Source organism: Festucalex cinctus, chromosome 6, assembly GCF_051991245.1.
Source record: "Festucalex cinctus isolate MCC-2025b chromosome 6, RoL_Fcin_1.0, whole genome shotgun sequence".
NCBI classification, from domain to species: domain Eukaryota; kingdom Metazoa; phylum Chordata; class Actinopteri; order Syngnathiformes; family Syngnathidae; genus Festucalex; species Festucalex cinctus.
The window spans coordinates 8,543,201-8,564,685 of record NC_135416.1 but is presented as its reverse complement, the minus strand read 5'-3'; the positions used below and the strand labels follow the sequence as shown (position 1 = coordinate 8,564,685).

General features: G+C 38.9%; 3 protein-coding genes across 11 annotated transcripts in view; 1 reads left to right on the top strand and 2 right to left on the bottom strand.

Moving 5' to 3' along the window:
- Window positions 1-5: 5 nt before the first annotated feature.
- On the bottom strand, window positions 6-4,202 carry LOC144020348 (solute carrier family 22 member 7-like). Its single transcript, XM_077523727.1, has 9 exons — window positions 3,383-4,202; window positions 3,210-3,313; window positions 2,885-3,039; window positions 2,281-2,449; window positions 1,941-2,064; window positions 1,738-1,847; window positions 832-1,046; window positions 641-749; window positions 6-467 (listed from the first exon to the last, which is right to left on the bottom strand). Exons 1-9 carry the CDS (start codon window positions 3,764-3,766, stop codon window positions 257-259), a joined length of 1,581 nt encoding a protein of 526 aa, XP_077379853.1. The 5' UTR covers window positions 3,767-4,202; the 3' UTR covers window positions 6-256.
- LOC144020346 (solute carrier family 22 member 7-like) overlaps window positions 4,201-21,485 on the bottom strand; it is a 41,165-nt gene continuing 23,880 nt past the window's right edge. For 4 of the 9 annotated variants that reach the window (XM_077523722.1, XM_077523720.1, XM_077523719.1 and 1 more), the window contains 10 exons: window positions 9,805-9,978; window positions 8,832-8,935; window positions 8,591-8,745; window positions 8,336-8,504; window positions 8,142-8,265; window positions 7,354-7,463; window positions 6,796-7,010; window positions 6,610-6,718; window positions 6,323-6,529; window positions 4,201-5,681 (listed from right to left, as the gene is read on the bottom strand). In XM_077523722.1, the coding sequence (XP_077379848.1) occupies window positions 5,651-5,681; window positions 6,323-6,529; window positions 6,610-6,718; window positions 6,796-7,010; window positions 7,354-7,463; window positions 8,142-8,265; window positions 8,336-8,504; window positions 8,591-8,745; window positions 8,832-8,935; window positions 9,805-9,978 (1,398 nt within the window). In that variant the 3' untranslated portion in view covers window positions 4,201-5,650. Of the gene's footprint in view, window positions 5,682-6,322; window positions 6,530-6,609; window positions 6,719-6,795; window positions 7,011-7,353; window positions 7,464-8,141; window positions 8,266-8,335; window positions 8,505-8,590; window positions 8,746-8,831; window positions 8,936-9,804; window positions 10,200-12,351; window positions 12,478-14,350; window positions 14,584-21,485 lie in introns of those variants that run through there. The other 5 variants (XM_077523726.1, XM_077523725.1, XM_077523723.1 and 2 more) reach the window with 4 other exon arrangements.
- synpo2b (synaptopodin 2b) lies at window positions 11,768-21,053 on the top strand. The gene is made up of 4 exons (XM_077523716.1): window positions 11,768-11,925; window positions 13,940-14,620; window positions 15,284-17,250; window positions 19,633-21,053. Exons 1-4 carry the CDS (start codon window positions 11,898-11,900, stop codon window positions 20,104-20,106), a joined length of 3,150 nt encoding a protein of 1,049 aa, XP_077379842.1. The 5' UTR covers window positions 11,768-11,897; the 3' UTR covers window positions 20,107-21,053.

Below are 21,485 nucleotides of genomic sequence, written 5' to 3'. Positions count from 1 at the left end.
ACGGTCAATTATCAATTTGTCAGCCACATGAAATTGGAAGCATACAAACATTTTTTTGTTTCTTTTTTATTGAATCATATAGTAAAACATACAACAAGCAACTTAACATTGTGTTACGTGACCTACACAGTTATCAAAGAAACTTGCTCATTAAAAAGGAGTTTTGTGAGGCATTTGGTAGCAATGGCAAAAATTATGGTGTAGCGTTCATATTAAAAACCGTAACTGTAATCATTCGTAATACCTCCAAAGCAAATTAATTCCTCTGTTCAACATCTTGAATTGTTTCCGGTAGGCGGGCGTTATTTGTCTCAGGAAGAAGGAAGGTCAACAACCCAACACCTGCAGCCATCATGGAATATACGAGTCTTGGTAAACCAACCCACACATCCTCAAGAAGAGCCACCAGGGGCGATACTGCCACACCGAGACGGGCGAGGAAAGAACAGCAGCCAAAACCATTTTGCCTATGACAACACAAATAAGAATCCACAACTTTTAGGATGTCACTCCTTCAAATAGCACTGATGGAATTCTAATGGCATTGCAATGTTCTTCAAATGTAACAGCTTGAATCGTTATTTGAATTTGAAAACTCACAAGTAAGTCAAGGTATCGCTCCATATTGTGTTTTACTGACCTCAATACTGTCGGATAGAGTTCTGTTGTGTACAAATACAAAACTGTAAAAGCTCCTTCGGAAAACATCTTGCCCAATGCCGCCATTGCTGTCTGCCATGCTGCCATATCTGAAAAGAAGACATCCAAAAACACGTTTCCAAGCCCACTGACCAACCAACTTTTTTCCCCTTTTGCGCTCTCGTTACTTACCAGGCGGGATTAGGATGTTGCAAAACAAACACAGACCAGTCAGAAGAAGTCCACCGATTTGATTCGGCTTTCGCCCAAGTTTGTTAATTGAAAAAAGGCAGAAAATTTTGGCGGGAACTTCACTGACGCCGTAGATTAACTGTGTGATAAAAATGTTTACACCGAATCCAGCGATGTTCAAGCTGATTCCGTAGTAACTGCAGGCTACGCCAAACCTACGAACGAAAGAACAGATGGACTGCAAGGCAAAAATTGTAACACAATAGAATTTATGAAGTCAGTGTTCTAACAATTCTGAATTTGACAATTTGATCATGATTTTAAAGTCATTCTTTGTTGTAAGCTGATCTTTGTTTTATTTCATGTAAGGTTTGTACAGTATACCGTATTTTCCGCACTATAAGGCGCACCTAAAAGCCTTCAATTTTTTGAAAAGCTGACCATGCGCCTTATAATCCAGCGCGCCTTATATATGGATCAATACTGAGCCGCAACAGGTCTCGCTGTCAAGACGCTATCGGTGACGCACATGCGCAGAAGATGCCGCCATATTGGATCGCTAGCTAATACTAATACTTTACCTCAGAGAAAATAATAAAACATCTGTTTATTCATTTTGGGAGTGAATGGAGTTGTCAGAAAGCTGGTTTGTAATCTATTAATAAAGTTTGACTGACCTATCTGACTTTTTTGTTGGCATTCCCTTGAGTGCAGCACCATCTAATGGATGCGTAATGTAACCCCAGCCTCTACTTTAGCGACTTTATAGGGAAAAAGTTTTAAAATATGTCATTCGTTGAAGGTGCGCCTTCTAATTCGGTGCGCCTTATAGTGCGGAAAATACGGTATATTAAAAGGGGCAGCAACAAAGTTCTATGACAAAGATCTTTGTTATCTGAGCCATACCACACAGTGCCAGCAATTAGAGTCCGTCTCCTCATCACTGGAGTCCTCAACAGATCCAACAAAGAATATTTTCTGTTTTCATTTTCTAGCACAATTATTTTTGACAAATCCTGCAGGTGTGGGAGAAAAAAAAAATCAAGGCATTTTATTTTTTTTTAAATAAAGGTGTCAGTCTTGATAAATTTGCCAACAAGGGTTTGCACCTCAGGTTTTAGGTCATCCATAAACTGCTTTCTGCGGTTTACCTTTGCACACTTGCTTAGGTAAAAATAAGCAGGGTTAACCTTTCTCTGGCTTACCAGCCATCTGGCAGACTCTGGAAGCCACCTGTACAGACAACAAAACACATCATAAATTAATTATCAATCGCAACTAGACGGATCTGGTGCGAAGAGAACCAGATCTGTCCAGTTGCGATCGATTCAATGCCCTGACAGTGAAATAACTTGAATGACAATAATGCACAAGCATCATAAATCCAAGTCTTTAAAATGGTGCAACTAGTTTAAAACTTCAAAGTATCACTTCATACGAATTCCTTACCACCAAGAAATGATTGCCGGCAAGATTGGGCTGGTTGCTACGGCGATCAGATACCTCCAATCATTCACTAAATAGGCGAGGGCACCAAGCAGTGAACTGCCAAAACTCCAGTCCATGCTTAATAAAATGAGCAAAGAAGATCGACGCTTGATGTCCGCCCATTCTATACCTATGATGAGATATCATGATTGCACCACTTAAAACATTCTAGTCATATCACAATTTACAGTGTGATCAGGTAAAGAAGGACAATTTCTAGGTTGGTAGTAAATCAAGTTTAAAGTTTAGTCTCAGAAGGGCGGCCATTTTGCCACGCGCTGTCAAGTGAAAATGATATCACAATCACAACCAATCAATGCTCAGCTTCAGAAAACCGGTGAGCTGTGATTGGTTGTTGCCTGAGTGCTGAGCAACTGTGATGTCATCTTCAGTCCCTGAGATGGATAAAAATGGCTGGATTGTGCTTCATAAATCATATTCCACGAATGTAATATTAATCAGAATGTCATGTTTAGACTAGTAAGGTCCATAGTAGTCTCCCCAAAAGTACTAAAACCAAACATTTCTATTTAAATTGATCAGTTAGATGCATTGTAATACTCACACAGTACTACACTGATTATACTGACTCCAGAAGCTCCAAAGCCAGTAAAGAACCTCATAACTGCAAACATGGCGAAATTAGTTGACAGAGCACTTCCAAATCCAAAGATCGAGGTGATCAAATAGGACACCAGCAGCATGGGTTTCCTGCCAAATCTGCCAGGAAAAAAAATACAGAATTAAAAGAGATCCTTAAACAAAGTCCAGTTTTATAGTTTTACGTGAGTCTATAATTTTGCCATTATATTAATAGCTGTAAAAACTCTGGCACAAATTAACTCAAAAAGCTACGCCAACAAATATAAATGTATATAAATCACGAGGACCTGTCACTAAGACTGCCAAGGATGGCCGCTCCAAACATGACGCCCAAGAAGAAAATAGTGGCTGTGGATTTGTTCACTCTCTTTCGTTCACAAACCAGATCCCACTGTCGAGCCAATCGATAGAAAATTAAGGATTTATCTGATGTTTGATCGGAATTTCAGATCCAACTTACCTCTGTGGCCAGAGAAGACTTCATGGTGTAGTTGTCATATACCCATCCGTTCTGACAAAGCACTCGAGGTAACACTGTAGTGTTGGAGGAATTCACCAACAGATGATATTGAGGCTCTGCAAACATCTGACAAGAGCTCAGACTCCCATCATCCTCGAGTGGAATACCGACAACGAGCCTTTCCTCGCTGGAGAGATCCCTAAAAACACCCCCATCATCGAAAGCGCTGATGTTGCAGTGGTGAGAAGGAATAAACGCGATAAAATTATTCAGCAGAAATTGAAACGGCAAAACCAGACGAGGGGTTACCAACGCTAGCATCAGCCTATATTGAAAAGGCCCGAAGCCTTTCACTTCTGCTAACACATCATCAAACTTCATCATGAAAGTACAACTGGCAATGTGGAGCGAGGCACAGAGAAAACAGGAACAGTCTCGGAGTCCAAGTTAATGGTCAGTTTCGGTGAGACATTAAGAGCAGTCTTATGTTGCAGGTGTATTAACACAATTTGGCAAGTAAACTATTTTAAGAATAAATGAGTTGCCAGTTGTGGGTGCAATTATATATTACAAGAACATGCTTGCTGGTTTTAGTTGTTAACCTACATGTGCTCTGAACCAAAATGTAATAACTGACTTGAGAAAGAACCTTCCTTCCTGGTGAATAGTTGATTGTAATAGAGTCTATCCTGACTCGGATATATGAAGTATTTTGCTTATTGTCACTTCATTGACTGTATTTGGATTGGACTTGGATGTTTTTAATTTTATGTTTGTAAATCCACAGAATGACGGCTTTGGGGTAAGTACGACTGCCTCACGGCTGTGTTCAGATCCTGGTTCCCCGTGTGCAGTTTACATAATTGCCCCCTGCTCAGGTGTTGTTGCTGTTTTTCCCCCGGGTACTCCAGTATCAGTGCTTCAAAAAAAAAACATCTACATTTGCCCATCACTACATAATACCACTAATGTATGCATGTGAGGTGAAGCAATTTTTGTCCAGTTGGGGTCACCAGCCTCATGGTTCTACAATGTATCTGTGATGTTAAACGTGTGCCTTTAAAAGGCGGGCGTGGCCTGTTCAGCGAATAATACTGACACTTGATTGGCTAGTAACTGGCTAAGCTAGCTGTGTGGTGAGGTCATCAGCAGGTTATCTTAGAATGTGCTTGTGTTTTGTTCAATAAAGCGATTAAAAATGCAACATCAACTGTTCTATCAGAACCACCTCTGGAGCAATTTGTTGCGATTAGCAGTTTTAGTATAGTAGGCTATATTAAAATATGTTTTTGTTACCCTAGACGTGTAGTTGTGCAGCTGCAGCAATATGCACATTGTAGTCTCGCTTCTTTTATGAGGTATGAAATGATGCCAGACTTTAGACATTCTATCTTTTACGCAATCTTTCCTCCTGGCTCGGGCTTATTGCTCTTCATTAACAGTCTGTGTGGAAAAATAATCAGCACAAAAACAATAAAGTGAATAATCTGCAATATATACAGTGTATATTGTTCTGATCGTTTTCCCTTCGAATAGGAACAGTACACATGGGTGAGAACAATTTGGGTGTATGCTATATATTGTATATTTTTACATTGAGAAATATGAAGCACATCTGCAAAAGGTAATCTGCGATATAATGAGGGCGACTGTAAAGATCTCAAAAAAGATAATTGGGAAGGCTTTCCAGCGTGTCATTAAAACGCCACAGTTTGAAGTATTTAGAAGAGTATTTTACACCACGTTTATGTCACAAAGAGGGCACAGATTATTACCAGACACAGCACACCTATAAGACATTATTTATATCTATTTCAATCAAAAAACAAAAAAGTGGTTGATGATGTGCTCGAGGCTACATGTTATATTATGTTTTTAATCACACTATTTGTGTATTTCAGGTAACTTACCCAATAAAAATGACAATTCCACCGCGTCCGTGCCTGTAAATTTGTGCGGGGCACAGGAAATTAACGGCAACCGGGACATTGTTGGATAAAACCAGAGGTAGACAACAAATTAAAAAAAAAAAATGACCAAAAATAAACATACTTCAATATCTAATCCTCTCTTTACAGTCATTTTCACAGATGTGCCATTTCATTTTATTTTGTAACAATTTTATTAATCTGTAAAGGGACTTCTTTTATGCCTTCCCTATAACCAGAAGAACAAACTTTATTGCCAAATACTTTTGCTGATCCAAGATTCTTCGTCAGCTTGTGCAGGCTTCAGCATGGCCAGGATACGCACCAGTTTTTTTCTTCATTATATCACCTTCCCCTTTGTTAATTTTTCCCTGTAAGGTATGCAAGATTTAGATGAGTAATTTGATCAAAGAAATACTAAGTTCAGTATAGGAATAAATTTTTTTTTCACAAATCATTCATCAATAGTAAATGTTTGGATGAATTTTCCACTGCAAAGTACTTGCTAAGCTTATCTTAGCTTGGCTCAACTTGACAAAGTTCGGGATGCTTGTTTTTTTCCACTTTAAAGTTGTACAGCGGAAAACTGTGAAAACCATGCAGTTGGACCAAGAATGCTAACAAACAATGGATGTGGAAAATAGTTTTAAGTATTTACTTCTCAGCATGTGGTGGTCCATGGCAAAGTGACAAATTTGCCCCAGGAAGCAAAAAAGTCGACTGCTGTAGCAAAGTAGAGGCTATGGTGTTTAATACAGCAGTAGGGAAGCTAGCATTAGCATGCGGATCGCTGTTTGTTTGTTTTTTGTCATTTCTAGTAGTGTTTCTTCAAATGTTACTATGACGTGGTGGATCCATGTGATATCAGCTCGGTATGCTAGGAGCTGCCAACTGACCAGTCACTAGAAAACACTACCTTGCCATGCTAATAGTAACAGAAAAGCATCGCTAGTGAGTGAGTCGAGCTGAGGCAAGTGAAAAAGGAGCAGCAATGTCAGTTATACCACTTTACCTTGGTTTGTCAAGATCTTCTATAAACTCAGGCATTCTGGTATCTTGTGTTTCGGGCAGGAGTAACGCCACTAAACCAGACACGACCGCCATTCCGCAATAAATCATAGGGGGTAGGAGAGGCCACACATCTTCAAAAAGCATGATCAGTGGCGATAGGGCTACGGCCAGTCGCGCCACGAAGGAAGTGTAGCCTAGACCGTTCTGTCTGGATGGAAAAGAGGTTCATGTAATGCAACACTAGAATGGAAGAGTAAAAATGGTTGACTAAGTTTGTTACTGACTAACCGTATGACTGTGGGATACAGCTCAATAGTGTAGAAGAATATGATCGTGAATGATGCTTCCGACACGGCTTTCCCGAGAACTCCAACAACCGTGCGAATGATCCACTTATCTGAGGGATGTTTAAACATTTTAACAGAAGATTTAGTTCATGTAAATTCTGTCAATTACTCACAAATGAGAGCAAACCTTTAGTGACAAACATGTTGATGAAAAGGAAGAGACCAGTTGACAGTAATGTCCCTGACTGAGACAGCCTTCTCCCAACATATTCTATTAAGAAATAAAGGGCAATCTTCATTGGTATTTCAATTGCTATGAATATAAATTGAGTGAGGTGCAGGTTTAATCCAAACCCAGTGATATTCAGAGTTATCCCATAGTAAGTGAACGCAACACCAAACCTGAAAGAAGAAGAAGAAGAAAAAAAGTGTCAAAAAGATTAGCTTTCTCACTTATATTGTCATACAGTTGTTATCAAAATGATTTCAGTGTCTTAAGTCAGGCATTGACTGGTTCTGTTCAGAGTTCAGATATCTACATAACCTCTCCTTTAACGCTCACTATTTAACACACTGTATTTAATTTGTCATTCCAGAAATGTAAAACTAAACAGTCTTAATACTTCAACGAAGGTGCAACCTTTGAGCTCAAGCCACGTTATCAAAAAAAAAATTTGCTCAGTGACAATGAAAGTACTTTAGGAGGAGAAATGTACCCATTGTTCTTTAAAAAATTCTAACTTACCATACAATCCCAGTGCATATGGCAAGTTTCCTCAAGTTTGCCGTTTTGAAAAGATCAATAAAAGTGTACTTGTTGTCATTGGTGTTCGTGTCGACAGATTCCAGCAATGTCTGCAAAGCAAAGACAGAAATAATTCCATTATGCTCACCAAATAAATAAATTATATATACATATACATACATATACATACATATATATATATATATATATATATATATATATATATATATATATATATTTTTTTTTTTTTGCAAAAATATGTTCTATGCAGCCCCACTAGTCTAAATATGGTATTCTGGTTAAAATTGCATTAGTGGAATATGAGTTAAGCAGCAAAATCGAGCTGTTTGATCTTCAGTTGACAGCAAATTGCAAAATGGCCGTCCCTTGTGATGGATAAAAACGGCTGGATTTTGCTTCATAACTCATATTCCAAAAATGTAATATTAATAAGTAGGGATGTAACGATATTGGCAATATCGTGATATTGTGATATTAAAACTGCCACAATATTGTCGTCGTCATGTTCACGATATTTAAAAGCTACTACACACAAATACAATATTACAATATTGTGACCTTTTTTAAATATCGCCAACCTCCCCATAGTATTGTGATAGTTATCGTATCGTGAGCTTCATATCGTGATATTTGGATATCGTGACATCCCTATTAATAAAAATGTCATGTTTTAGACTAGTGAAGTCACATATAACATATTATTGTCAAGAAATGTTTATGGTTGACGTCCACTTCAACCAAAGCAAAAACGTGCTGTCCAAATATACCCTGGGCGTGATGGTGGCCATGCACATGCATCTGTTGTTCATTTCTGCACATTGATTGATGTAATAATGTGCATCGTCGACCTTCCCATTCGCCACCAGCCACCTCCCAGACTCTGGAAGCCACCTGAATATACAAACATGGTATCACCTACAAACTATTTGGCGGCATATCGGAAGATCTGACCGTTGAATACCTCCAAGCAACCACAGCCAATATGAGGGGTGAGGTCACGGCCAGAATAAGGAGCCTCCACTCATTTACCATGTATGCTGCTGCAACCAGAATGCAACTTCCAATTGTCCAATCAAGGCTGAAGAGTACACCAAAGAGAGTTCTCTGTTCTACACCCAGCCACTCTAAATCTGTGAAGACAACTCTGTATAAGCCTGATTGGTCAGCCAATGTAGTGCAATATTTAGCCTTCAAGATAAATTGTGGCTTGACATACTAAGAACAATAGAAATGATACTTATTCCAGCAGTTGACATCCCAGTGAAAAAACGCATAATTCCAAACATTACATAAGAAGTGGAGAGTGCACTTAGCACGGCAAATGTCATGGTTGTCAGATAGGACACCAAGAGTAGCGGCCGCCTGCCAAACCTGGTCAGAAACAAGAAACGTACTCTTTATTTACTGCGAGATAACAATTTTGTTTCCATGACACATAAGAGTTTAGTACAAATTACCTGTCACTAAGATATCCAAACGTAGGCGCTCCTAACATAACACCAATGAAGAAGATGGTGGCCGTTGCTTTGTTCATACCTTTCCTGCTGCACACAAGATCCCACTGTGAAGAAGAAACACAAATTTGCAATTGCATTACATTAATTGGACATCGCAAGGACGACAACACTGATATTTTGTTGTGTCGTTTCCCCTTTGATTGGCAGTAGAAGTGCAGCCAAAAATAGTAACACTTCGCTCTTACGTAATTCACAGGAATACCATTAATACAGTGGATTAGCATAGCATTACAATTGCTAATGTAGTTACTAGTGGTGTGAATTGCCTAGTACCTGACAATTCGATTCGTATCACGATTCATAGGTCACGATTCGATTCTATACCGATTAATCCCGATACGAATTTACAAGTCGATTGTTGCGATTATTTTTATTTAAATTTAGAAAATGCTAAACTGTAAATTTGCACAGTGTAAGATTTGTATGAAAATGTATTTATTTATCTGAAACTTCAGTCTTATAGAGGTTGTAATCTGTTTCATGTTTGAACAGCATTAAAATACAATATTAAGGCTTAATGTTCCATTAATATAACATTCCTCCATGCTTAAGGGGTGAACCCTAAGACGTTTTGGTGAATATTTTTCCATCAAAAATGGATATTTAAAAATCGATTCGGCCACCTATTGAATCGATTCAAGAATTGCGCGATGTAATATCACGATATATTGCCGAATCGATTTTTTTTTAACACCCCTAGTAGTTACTATTTGCTGTCGACACACTTCCTTGTCGATCCTGTCTCAGGCTCTCTGCCTACTATCACTCGCCTACAAAAAGTAATCCATCTCAATCTAACCATCTGAGGGAGGTCATGTGAGAAGCGTGGTTGCAGACCTGCTCGTATGTAAAATCTGTTGATTTAGCGCGCCATAAATTAAATTGATTTCACTTGAAAGAAAAACTAACTTACCTCCGTTGCCAGCGTTGATTTAAAATCACTTTTGTCGTACACCCATCCGTTTTGACACGGAACAACCGACGACACCTCGCTGTCGTTCAGCAGATGCGGATGCCGAGGCTTGGAAAACATCAGACAGGAGCTCAGACTCCCGTCCGTGTCTCTCGGAATGCTCATCGTCAGCTTCTGTTCCAAAGTTAAATTGGAGGAGATGTTGAAGTTATCCAGAGTGCTGATACTGCAGTGGTGAGAGGGAACCCCCGCCATGAAGTTATTCAGCAGGAAGTGACAAGGCAGCGTGATTCGAGATATGACCTGGATCAAAATTAACTTCATTTGGAATTTTCCAACACCGCCAATTTCTGAAAGTATGTTGTCAAATTTCATTTTGGATAACTTCCAGAGTCACCCAGATGAGCTTCCACTTAGAAGTGAAGTGCTCTCCGCTGTGAGCAAGGTAAAATGTATCATTGTGATGTTAATAATTACAACTGCCCTTAATCATTGTGTTTTTCTGAATTTTAGTGACATGTGATGAGTGCAGGACGACTTGACTGTTACGCGCACAGAATAAGATAAGATAACCATAATTAGTCACACAGAGGAAATTTTCCTCACCTAATCATCGTGCATGCTTCACAACAGAAGAGAAAACGACATTATTCTTTTATCAAAACAATGATTTAGGTCAGGGATCAGCAACCTTTCTTGTCAAAAGAGCCCCTTCTCGGCAAATTAATAACCAAAAATCTGTGGATTGTGGAGACGCAAAACATTCGAAGATTGTGGTGACGGAAATGGTGTGTTATTGTTAGTCTAAAATATGGAGGGCCTAAGAGTTAATTAGAGACAAACAGCACAACAAAAAAAGTGTGACAGCAGCATCCACGACGTAGAGATTCATTTTCTTCTACCTTTCGTATTCCATTTTTGGATTTTTTGAGGGGTCGTTTTTCATATTTAATTTTAAATACTTTTTTTGTGCATCGTTTCTTCATTTTTTGGACATTTTATGGGTATTTCTAGACATTATTGTTACATTACATTTTTGGCAATTTGATGGACATATGGTAATTTTCTGCTTCTCTTCCTTTTTCGGATATTTAAATGGTTATTTATTTATTTATTTGTTTGTTTTTACATTTTTTTTCTGCCTTTTTTACTATTAATTTCCGACATTTTTGTGGCATTTTCGAGATTTCTTCTTTTGGTTTTGGACATTTTATGGTTACTTTTTGAACATTTTCATTTCTGCTATTTTGTATTCAATTCTCTGACATTTTTGGTGATTTGATTTTGTGGACTTTTTATGGTTATTTTCTGCTTTTCCCCATCCTTATTGGACATTTTATGGTTACTTTTTGGATATTTAGGAAAAAACAAAAACACATTTTCATCAAACCTTTCTTTGTCTTTCTTTTTCTGACAACCTAAAATTTGGATTCTGACATTTTTTTTTTTATATTTAATTGTTTTTTTTTTTAAATAACCATTAATTCATCTGAAGCATATTTTATCTAAAAATTTAAATAAATATGCAAAGAAATATATTAATTTTTACTTTTTTTTTTTAAGAGATCCACAGGGAGGCACATGTGGCTCCAGAGCCGCAAGTTGCAGACACCTGATTTAGGCAATTGGACTCTTGCTATACATTTTAATCATAAGATATATCTTTAAACTTGTGGTTTGCAGACCAAGATTTATTTCATATCCAAGTAGGGACATCCTGTCAAAGAGAGTAGAAAAGTGTTTACTATAAAGAGTTAACACCCCTAACAGTAATGCTGTAAAAAGTCTAATCTTTCATTACACTGTCTTTAAATGCTATCATCAAAGGCGTGATTTTTCTTACTGGAGCCATGTGAGATGCTAAGTCAGCTGTGTCCAAGGGAGCATCGAGACCTATTCTCGCTCTTTAAATAGAATAGAGAAAGAGCAAAGCGGCACTCCAGCAAGTCGGTAGGTGACGCAAACATCTGTAATTCGCTGTAATTTGCCTCTTCTGCGCTTGGATTCTAATTCTGCATCCCAGACCGTCAAATAAGAAGGAAATCAAGAGTAGAAAGCTGGATATCAACAAATGAGAGACAAGGAGTAACTTCATGGATGAGAAAGGAACTATGAATAATTGTAAGTAGCAATTTGGCCATTGACTTATCCTGTTGGACCTGGAATGGTGTTGCAAAATAACTTACGAATCGTACGAATCCTAGATTTATTTCCATTTTATATACTTCATACCTAAAATTTTATAGTGTGCAATGGATTATTTAATTTCTAGTAGTCTATGATGTACATAATACATTCACCTATATATACTGACGATACTCCCATCTACACATAGTCTGTGTTAAAAATGAGCCATTACAATATGTGTTTTGAGTTTATTTTCTAATGTGGTCATGCTATCTATTGGCTACAACTAATTAGTTCTCCTACTTTAAAGCTTCAAAAATCATGCTGCTATGCATTTAAGGAATGATGAGTGTTAATTTTAAGCTTTGTTGGGATACTCGACACAATCTCTTAATTATGGAAAACAAAATAAATTTATACCTTGGCCAGCTTTCTTGATAGGTAATCCACAACTCCCAAGAGTTTGGTTTATGTCCGTCAACCACAAGTTTAATTTAAAACCTGCTCACACAAACTTTAACATCACATCAGCTCCTTGGCTGTGGTAATACCATGGAAACATCTAATCTGCGAGAGGTAAATCCTGAAGGGGGTCATGCCTCGGAGCAAGAGAGCACTAATTTTTTCAAAGGTGCCGACTTTCTGTTGCCATGGAGACAGGCAATCATAGCAGATGTAATGCCTTACTTGGAAGCAGAAAAGCCAGCTGCACTAAAGGAAGTCCTGAATGGTAAAATGAAGTGGAACCAAGTGTGAAGAGACTATGAAAGAGCCTGTACAACTTTTGTTGTAGTAAGCAAGTGCAATGAAGCACACAGTATATTATCCTAAACACAATTCAAACAAATCTTCATACAAAATACCTACGAGCAAACAAACCAATGATTCATGATTAACAATCTGTGACGCTATGGGATTTAGGGTGAAACTTTGTTGCAATGAAAGCAGCAAAAATAATGCTATAGTACTAGAAAGATTATGATTGTTCACCAAAGCCATCATTGAGCCATACCATCGTCTAAGGCTCACAAATGGGAAATATTAATGTTAATTTGTTAAAATATATTTTTACCTATACATTTATTTTTCCAGAATTATCATTTATTATCATTTACACATTCATGCATTTTGGCAACTTTTGTTATTATTATTATTATTATTATTATTATTATTATTATTATTTTTTTTTTTTTTGTTTGTTTTTTTGTTTTGTTTTTTATACAAGTAGCTACGTTGATGTGTTTAATCCGCTGTTCTCATTCACTTGCATTTATCTAAAGTCTGCTAGCTCCTGATTGGTTAGTGTTAGTCAGCTGATAAGGGGTCAAGAAGTGTGATCGCTGCAATTGCCACGTGACAAGTAAACGGCATTGTTTAAGAAGAACTCTGTCTCCATCCTGCTTTCAAATTTTATAAAGCGTGTACCACCAACCAAGCCTCACGTCACTATTGTATTAGCACCAAAAAACAGCCACTACTATGACACCACCTTGTGGCAAAGGCCTGAAAATGTCATGACGAGATGGTCTCTGAAGGTTGCTTCTGTGCGGCAAACCAGTGTCTCTGGTGCCTTTTTAAAAAAAAAATTAAGTTAAAAATATATTGGAATTTTATAACACCTCTGACTAACAAACAATGTCTTCAACTGTGGGTGTATACCGTTTCCTCATCATATGAGGCAAATGCTTGTGTCTTTCGGTCATAAATGGAAATGTTGTTGCTGCCACACTTGTTAAGGTGACAGCAACCCTCCCTTTATAAACAGGAGAACTTGGAGAGCATCCATCCAATTGTTTTTCCTGTGCAGTTGGACGGGAAGGCTGTTTTCCCCATGATATTACATACCATTCCATTTAGAGCTCGAATGAAACTGCAAAAGCCAAGTTGCAGTCCCTATAAGACCTGTGACTCAACAATTACTTAGCTAGAAATGTAAGCTTTAAATATCTTAATCTTGGCAATGAAAAACATAAATACAATTTAAACAGCTGTTTTTGTTCTATCTAAGGTATAGATGGTGACACTCAGGACTTTGTAAGTGAATCAGAAATGGAACCAGAAGCTGAGGACCCAGAGAACATGGATCCCTCAGTCCCTTGGTTGGCCTCGGATGGTTCACAAGGATGTGAATGTGAGTCCTCTGATGAACTTGAATTCAGTGATGCAGAGAGGTGCTTGGACACACAGCCCTTTTCTTTCCCTAAGTCTAATGCGGAGTACCGAGAACTTTTAGATTCACAAGACTCCAAATTGGTTCTTGAGCAACGATCATTGTATGACCTGAGCGGGGGTGAGGAGGAAGATTCATACCGAGGAGAGGACATTTATCCTACCGACCCAAGGAAGATCTCACACAGCAAAACCTCACCAACAAATCACCATGAACCTCACAGTGGACAAATACCACGACCACTCTCACTTTCATCTTCCTCCTCCCTTGGATACACTCCTGAAATGACCCCGGCCTCGACCCTGGCCACTGATGAGCCCCTGAGAGCCAGTAATAGGCAGGGCCAAGGGACTGGGAACAGGAGGGTTGAATCTTCAGAGGAAGGAGGGAGCAGTGAAGCACCTCCTGCTGCAGTCTCCTTTGGAATCTCAGATGAGGGTGCTGAGCAGGCAGAGAAGTGGAAGTCGGAGTCTGACACAGATCTGTGCAGACGGGAAAGCCACAGGGCAAGGTGTGCACGTAAGTACAAAATCCATCTTCTACTCAAACCTGTATAATCCTGTTATGTTGTTGCTTATAGTCACATTTGAAATATGTACATGTATTAATTGAACTCAAGCAAATCACACCATCCATTTTCCTTAGAATGTCATTGAATGAGGTAAAGAACGCCTTTAAAAAAAAAGGAAATAAGGTCTGCAAAGCTCACGGGTGTTGGTTGTTTTGATGTGGTAATGCACAACCTATTTGAGGAAGACTGGCAGAGAAAATTCCCATGGCTTTAATAGCTATAGAGGGACAAGAATAAATTATGACCATATGATAAGGCCAGCAGAAGCTAATTTGACGGACACCAACATGTGTCAGCTCAGTCTGTCATCCGATCCTTCGTCCAAATTGAGGTCCTTACTTTGCCTGCTTGTCAGACCTCCCTAAGTTAGCTGTAAGTGAATATGATGCTTTTATTAGAGTGCTTGGTGTTGCAATGGAAGCCGTTACAACCAGCCAGTGGCTTCCAATTAGTGGGCTTACTTCATATGAAAGTAACAATTGCATGAAGGATGGCTTAAACTTGAGGGTGAGATATTATGAAACAAAAGTGTTGGGTCAATGGAATGAAAAATAGTAAGAAAAATGGCTTTATTTCCACTGACATGTTCATCCTCCCTGTCTTTCTCTTAGGGCTTGGTCAAGATGAAAGCCAATCACAAAGGCAAGTTAAGGAGACCAAGTCCAAATGTAAGCGAATTGCTCGCCTTCTGACTGATGCACCCAACCCTCAAAATAAGGGAGCCTTGCTGTTCAAAAAACGCCGGCAAAGGGTGAAGAAGTACACCCTTGTAAGTTACGGGACTGGTGAAAGTAAGTTTAACAGTGAAGACCAATTGGAAGAAGCCGAGGAACTCCAAGAGACTGGGTTTGACTTTGTCACAACCAGTGAGTCTGACTTTGGGGAGGAATACTCCACATATCATCGGCAGCATGATTTCAGTGTGAACTGGGGAAGTGTTCAAGAAATGGAAGTGTTACCTGGCACAAAAGGAAAGGGTGTTTTGATGTTTGCGCACCGTCGTAAACGTATGGATGAAGTTGTCTCAGAGCAAGAACACCGTGATAAAGGATTACATTTGAAAGCACAGTCAGAGACTGGATATACAGCAGCAAACAACATGTACAACATGAGGAAAATGTATGCTCATTCTGAACAGGGCAACTACATGAACAGCCACGTTCATCAGATGAACCAGCAAAGATCTTTGGTTTCCAACAGGACAGCAAAGCCCTTTTCAGGAGTCCGAGTTGGGCCAGCTGATCACAGCATGCCTGCTGGTGCTGTTCCAGTGAGAAAAACAGCAGAGTCAAGATTCAAAGTAGCTGTCCCTATTGTCTCAAACCTACAGGTTTGGTCCCCGACTGGAGACATCATCGCCTCAAGAGATGAGCGAATATCTGTGCCGGCAATAAGGACCTGTAGCCTTCCAGAGTCAAGGCGTAAAAGCTCTAACAAACAGCAACAGACAACCAAACAAAGATCAGACCCTCAGGAAAGCAGAGCTTATGTGGAGTCAGAGGAAGATTGCTTTAGCCTCGGTGCTGAAGCTTGTAACTTCATGCAACCCAGAGCTATTAAACTCAAGAATCCACCCCCGGTTGCACCAAAGCCTGTCATTAATCCAAAGTGTCCGCCTTGGTTAAGAGGCCCTCCTAGTGAGCCCTGTATTCCTCCGAGGAGTTCAGTTTCACAAACTAAATATTTTGTGGAACCCCAGAGACAGCGCCGTTACTTCGCTCAAGACAGCTCTGAACCTCAGAAGTTGGCCAACAGCTGGGAAGCAGATCGAGCCCAGGCAACAATTCAAACACCTGTTGTTGGCAGGGCATCGGTCAGATCCTCTTCTCAGTCTCATCTTCAGTCAACTACAAATAGCTGGAACAAACCTCTGCCAAGATCCGTTGTGAGTATGCAGGCGCACTGTCCTACGTTCACCCCACATCACCCGCAGTTATCCGCAAGAAGTAAGCAAGACAGCGTACCAAGTTCTGTCGCCTCTTGTCCACTAAAACCAATGAAACCGTTCACATCAAAAATATCATTTCCAAAAGGTCAAGTCTTTGGTCAAGGTTCTGATCACCCTGATGATCGCACCATGACGGGAAAAGGCGCAGAGTTGTTTCCCAAAAGACAATCCAGAATTGAGAAGTTTGTTGTCGGCGGTCCAACAGCAAACCAGATAAGATGCCCCTCTCCAACAATGTCCTTACCCAACTCCTGGAGATACTTATCTAATGTTCGTGCACCACCTCCTTTATCTTACAATCCAATTCACTCCCCGTTTTACAATCCACCAGAAGCGAAAAAAGCACCGTCAACAAAAACTACAATGGCACCCAAATCAGTCCCAAAGCACCTCAACACTTTAGATATCATGAAACATCAGCCGTATCGTTTGGACTCATCACTGTTCCACTGCGATGTAGTTCCAGAGGCTAAAAGTCCTAGCGCTAAACCCGCTCTGCCATCAAAGTTTGAGTTGACCAAGAAACTCAAACAAAAGTCTGCCCACGCTCATTCTCCTAATATCTCTGAGCCTGATTTTGAAAACAAGTCAGAGGCCTCTGCTAAGTCCTCAGCTAAGTCCTCTGGACTGGTAAGTTCATCAAACTCCTCTGCTCGGCAATACACCAAATTGGCTGAGCTTCTCCATCACGCAAGCACAAAGCAAGTACCAAGCATTCAAGCTACAAGCACGCTTTTCCAGAAGCCATCTCGGGATAGCAGCTTGGCTTCTTTCTCTCCTACACCTTTATATGTTCGAGGCACATTTCAAATGGCACCTCGGCCAAAATTTTCTGCTAAGAAGTCAGTAGCGATAACTAAACAGTGGCGGCCGGTTGCAATGCTAAATTAGCTCCAGAAATAGCAGTGCTGTGGCAATGCAATCAACACTGAGATGATGGAACACAGTTGTTGGAGAAAAAAAAAAAAAAAAAAGCAGGCTATAAAACGCTTCACTTGACAGAGTGTCAAAGAATGAGCTTGAGCATGCTTCTGTGGAATACAAAGCTCAAGGTTTGCTAGGTCACCTTCCTGTTAGTCAAAGAGAATAATGAATGATTCTTAAGAAAGGCTTACCGTATGTGTGCAGGAATGTTCAGTGATTATCTAAATATGTTTTGTTTTAATATGTATACTTATAAATACAAAGTATCACCGAAATGACGATTAAAAGTGACAATGAATAGCATATATTTCACAAATGAAGTAACACATACTGTATGTGTTGATAGAATGTATTTAATTTTTTTTAAAGGCATGTTTAGGAGAAACCTGCATGCACAAAGTTAGATATATTTTTAAATTCCTTCAATCTCATTCCGAAGTCATCAGACATTCTGTATCCTATCTTATGCCAAAGAAGTTCAATATTGTAGAAATTGATTGCTCAGATTTACATTTAGTGACTAAAAAAAAAATAATCTATTGTCTTTTCTGCTTGTGTCTGTCTTTCTGATATGGAACTGTTTTATGCACTTCTTGTTTTCAACACAATTAAAATTCTCTTTTCTCACTCTTGTGCACTTCCTATGTGTCCAGCTGCTCTTCTTATATCTGTATTTTTTTTTCCTACTGTCTTTCTTCCCATCCCTATGATTTGCTACCTGGTGTGAACTCAAAGCCAGAATAATAATGACTGCATGGATTGAATTAAAAGTAATGGAAAACGTTTCAAAAGGAGAGGAAGAAATAGAAGTAATTAGGGGGTCTTTCAAACTAACCAAAATGTTAGTGATGCGAGCACATTAACTAAGAGAATAATACTTTAGCCTTTACCCATTTGTTTGGTGAGTTGACATTAATGAAAATTATTACGAGGCTTTTCTTTTTTTTTTTAATTAAAACAAACTGAATTTCTTTGTTTCTTTTGTTAAAGGCACCAAAGATGTCTTCCCAATTTAACTGAATATACTGTTTATGAAACCCAACACCTCGTTAGAATACATTTGACCATGTGTTGTACTTAGTTGTTTTACTCGTACCATTTACACTAACTTGCAAGTGACATGAACTTTTAGATATGAGCTACCTAGCTAGCTACCAGCTTGGCTTCTATTCCACATTTCCATTTCAAGAGCAACAACCAAACGTTATATTCATGTTCAGTTTACAGGTATATTGCTGTCTACAAAATATTAGAGAGTATATTTTACAAAACAACATATTATGATATGCCGTTATTTTATTAGAACCCTGGCAACCACTCCTTTCCTGCATTGCAGAACAAATAAATATATTTAAATGCACCATTTTGCTCCTGGGAGACAAAAATGCCAAAGTAAAAAAAGAAAAAAAAAGAAAAAAGGAAATAATAAATATATATATATATATATATATATATATATATATATATATATATATATATATATATATATATATATATATATATATATATATATATATATATATATATATATCCACACAATGGAAATAAATCAACGTATAATACACCCAAATTTTAAATTACAAAGTAATATAATTGTGATATGGACGATAAATAAAATAATAATTTCATAAAAGAAAATGAAACAAAAATAAATAAAACAGTGTGACCAGAGGATGGCAGCAAAGCCAACAAAACTGCTCTCAAATTTATCAATGCCGTATACTATACACAATACAGTGTTCCCGAACATTTGCTGAGCCAAGCTGCATATTTTATATCAGAAAAATCTCACGGAGGTACACCACCAAGAAATAATGTCACAAAAAGTATGGATATTGAAATAATGATCTCATCTTAGTTTGTTCACAAACTGACCTAAATGTAAAATGTGGGCCAGCCTGATGAGTTCAACACAAAGCTGATAAACTTGTCGGTTTGTATTCTGTTGTATGAATGGCAACAGATTGATGGTACATAGTTTAATGTGATATCTACGGGCATTTAATCGTTCTGTTTACCACGATATGTCGTTAGCAAAGATAGAATTTTACAAAGTAAATAATTTTGATTGAGTGTATTTTCTTTCAGGGACTTGGTAGAAGCCGCTCCCTTAGCCTTCCTAGGCCCTCCTGTTCTACTGGGCTTATGTCACCTGTTGGCGCACAGGCTCCCCGCTCACGTGTTTCCCCAGCACGACAACATCGAGCATCTCTTCCGCGAGCATTCTACAAGCTGCCCACACCTTGGGAGGCAGCATCAAGAAGCCTCTTTGGTTCAGTGGACGACGCCTTCTCTATCCAGAGCGCCCCGTCTCCCGTCGCCTCGCGCGTCCAGGTCACGGGGCCCCGCGGGGCCCTTCCTGAGCCACCAGAGGAATGGAAGCGCAGGGTGTCACTCGGTCCACCACTTGCGAATCGGGTTCACCATCGTGTGGCCCCGGCTTACGTGACCTCAGCACCCGTGAGGATGAAATGTGCACGTGACAAACCGACAGCAGTTTGCGGGCCTCCGTTTAGACCAGCCCAGCCAATTAAGTCTGCTGGTAAGCCCAGAATTATATAAGCGGGGGAACTCTTTGGGGCAGCACAGTGAGGAAAGCGGAGCATGATTGCATCACAGTTCTGAGGTTCTTGGTTTAAATCCCAGATCAGGTCTTACTTTGTCAATTGTGCATGTTCTCCCACCCGTGGGTTTTCCTTCCACATGCATGTTGTGTGCATTTTTCTAGTTTTGTGCTGTTTGTGACACATTACACCACACTTTGTGACGAATGATACACAACATGAGACACAAAATAATACACATTTTTTCTAATTTTACAAGTTTTGCACAATTTAAAGTCATTTCACATCAGCGAGTGTTCCAGAGGAGATCCAATGAGTGGACATTCTACCACATTTTTGAGTGACAGTTAATTACCTAGTTTTCTTCCAATATGAAAATGAAACTTAAAAGGGAAGTGAAGTCATAAATTTTCTTTACAATATTATGTTCCATGTGCACCCTAACCTAAAAACCGTATTGCGACTAATAATGCGTTTGTGTTATATAAATTAAGTCGAAAAAATCCACCAAATTTGATCTTTCTCAAGGAGCAGCCATTTTTCCATTCGCTGTCAACTGAAAATTACATCACATTGGCACTGACACAGGACCAAACCCAGAAAACAGGTGAGCTGTGACATGGTTACCTGAACCCTTAGGTAGTCTGATATCATTTTCAGTCGACAGCAAGTGGCAAAATGGCCGCCCCCTGAGATGGCTACAAACATAAGATTAATTAGACGGATGTGTTTACACTAGTGGGGATGCATTCAACATATTGTAAAGATCCTTTTTGACTTAACTTTCCTTTGAGTTGGCGTGTTAGGCTGTTAAAGTTTAACTCGGTGTGTCTGTGTGTGTGTTGCATGCATAGTCACTCATTTTGTGTCACTTATTTGGAGAATTACATGGACTTTGTTAGCAAAACAAATAATTTTGTTAGCACCTTTTGCACAATGATATACCTACAGTATTAAAATTTGAAAAAAAAGACTTATTTTGGACTTATTTTGCTTTCTATTAACATTTAGCAATACATTTGATATGTAAAAAACAAAAAAAACAAAAAACATCACCATTAACTTTTTTTTTTTTTTTTTTTTTTAATATTTTTTCTTTTTTTTTTCTTTTTTTCTTCTTTAAGAGCTCAGAATTGTTCATTCGGTAGTCTTACCGATTCAACGTCTTATCATCATTGCTCTCTTTTTTTTTTTGTGTGTGTGTGTGCGTGCGTTTGCGTGCGTGCGTGCGTGCGTGCGTGCGTGTGCAAATACGTATAAATTTATACTCATTATTCCCTAAAGCCTTATAAATATCCCATTACCCTTCGCCTTAACCAGGTACTTCAGAATCTTGCCAGAGTCGTGAGGTTTAAATGGTCAGGAGACCAGAGAAAA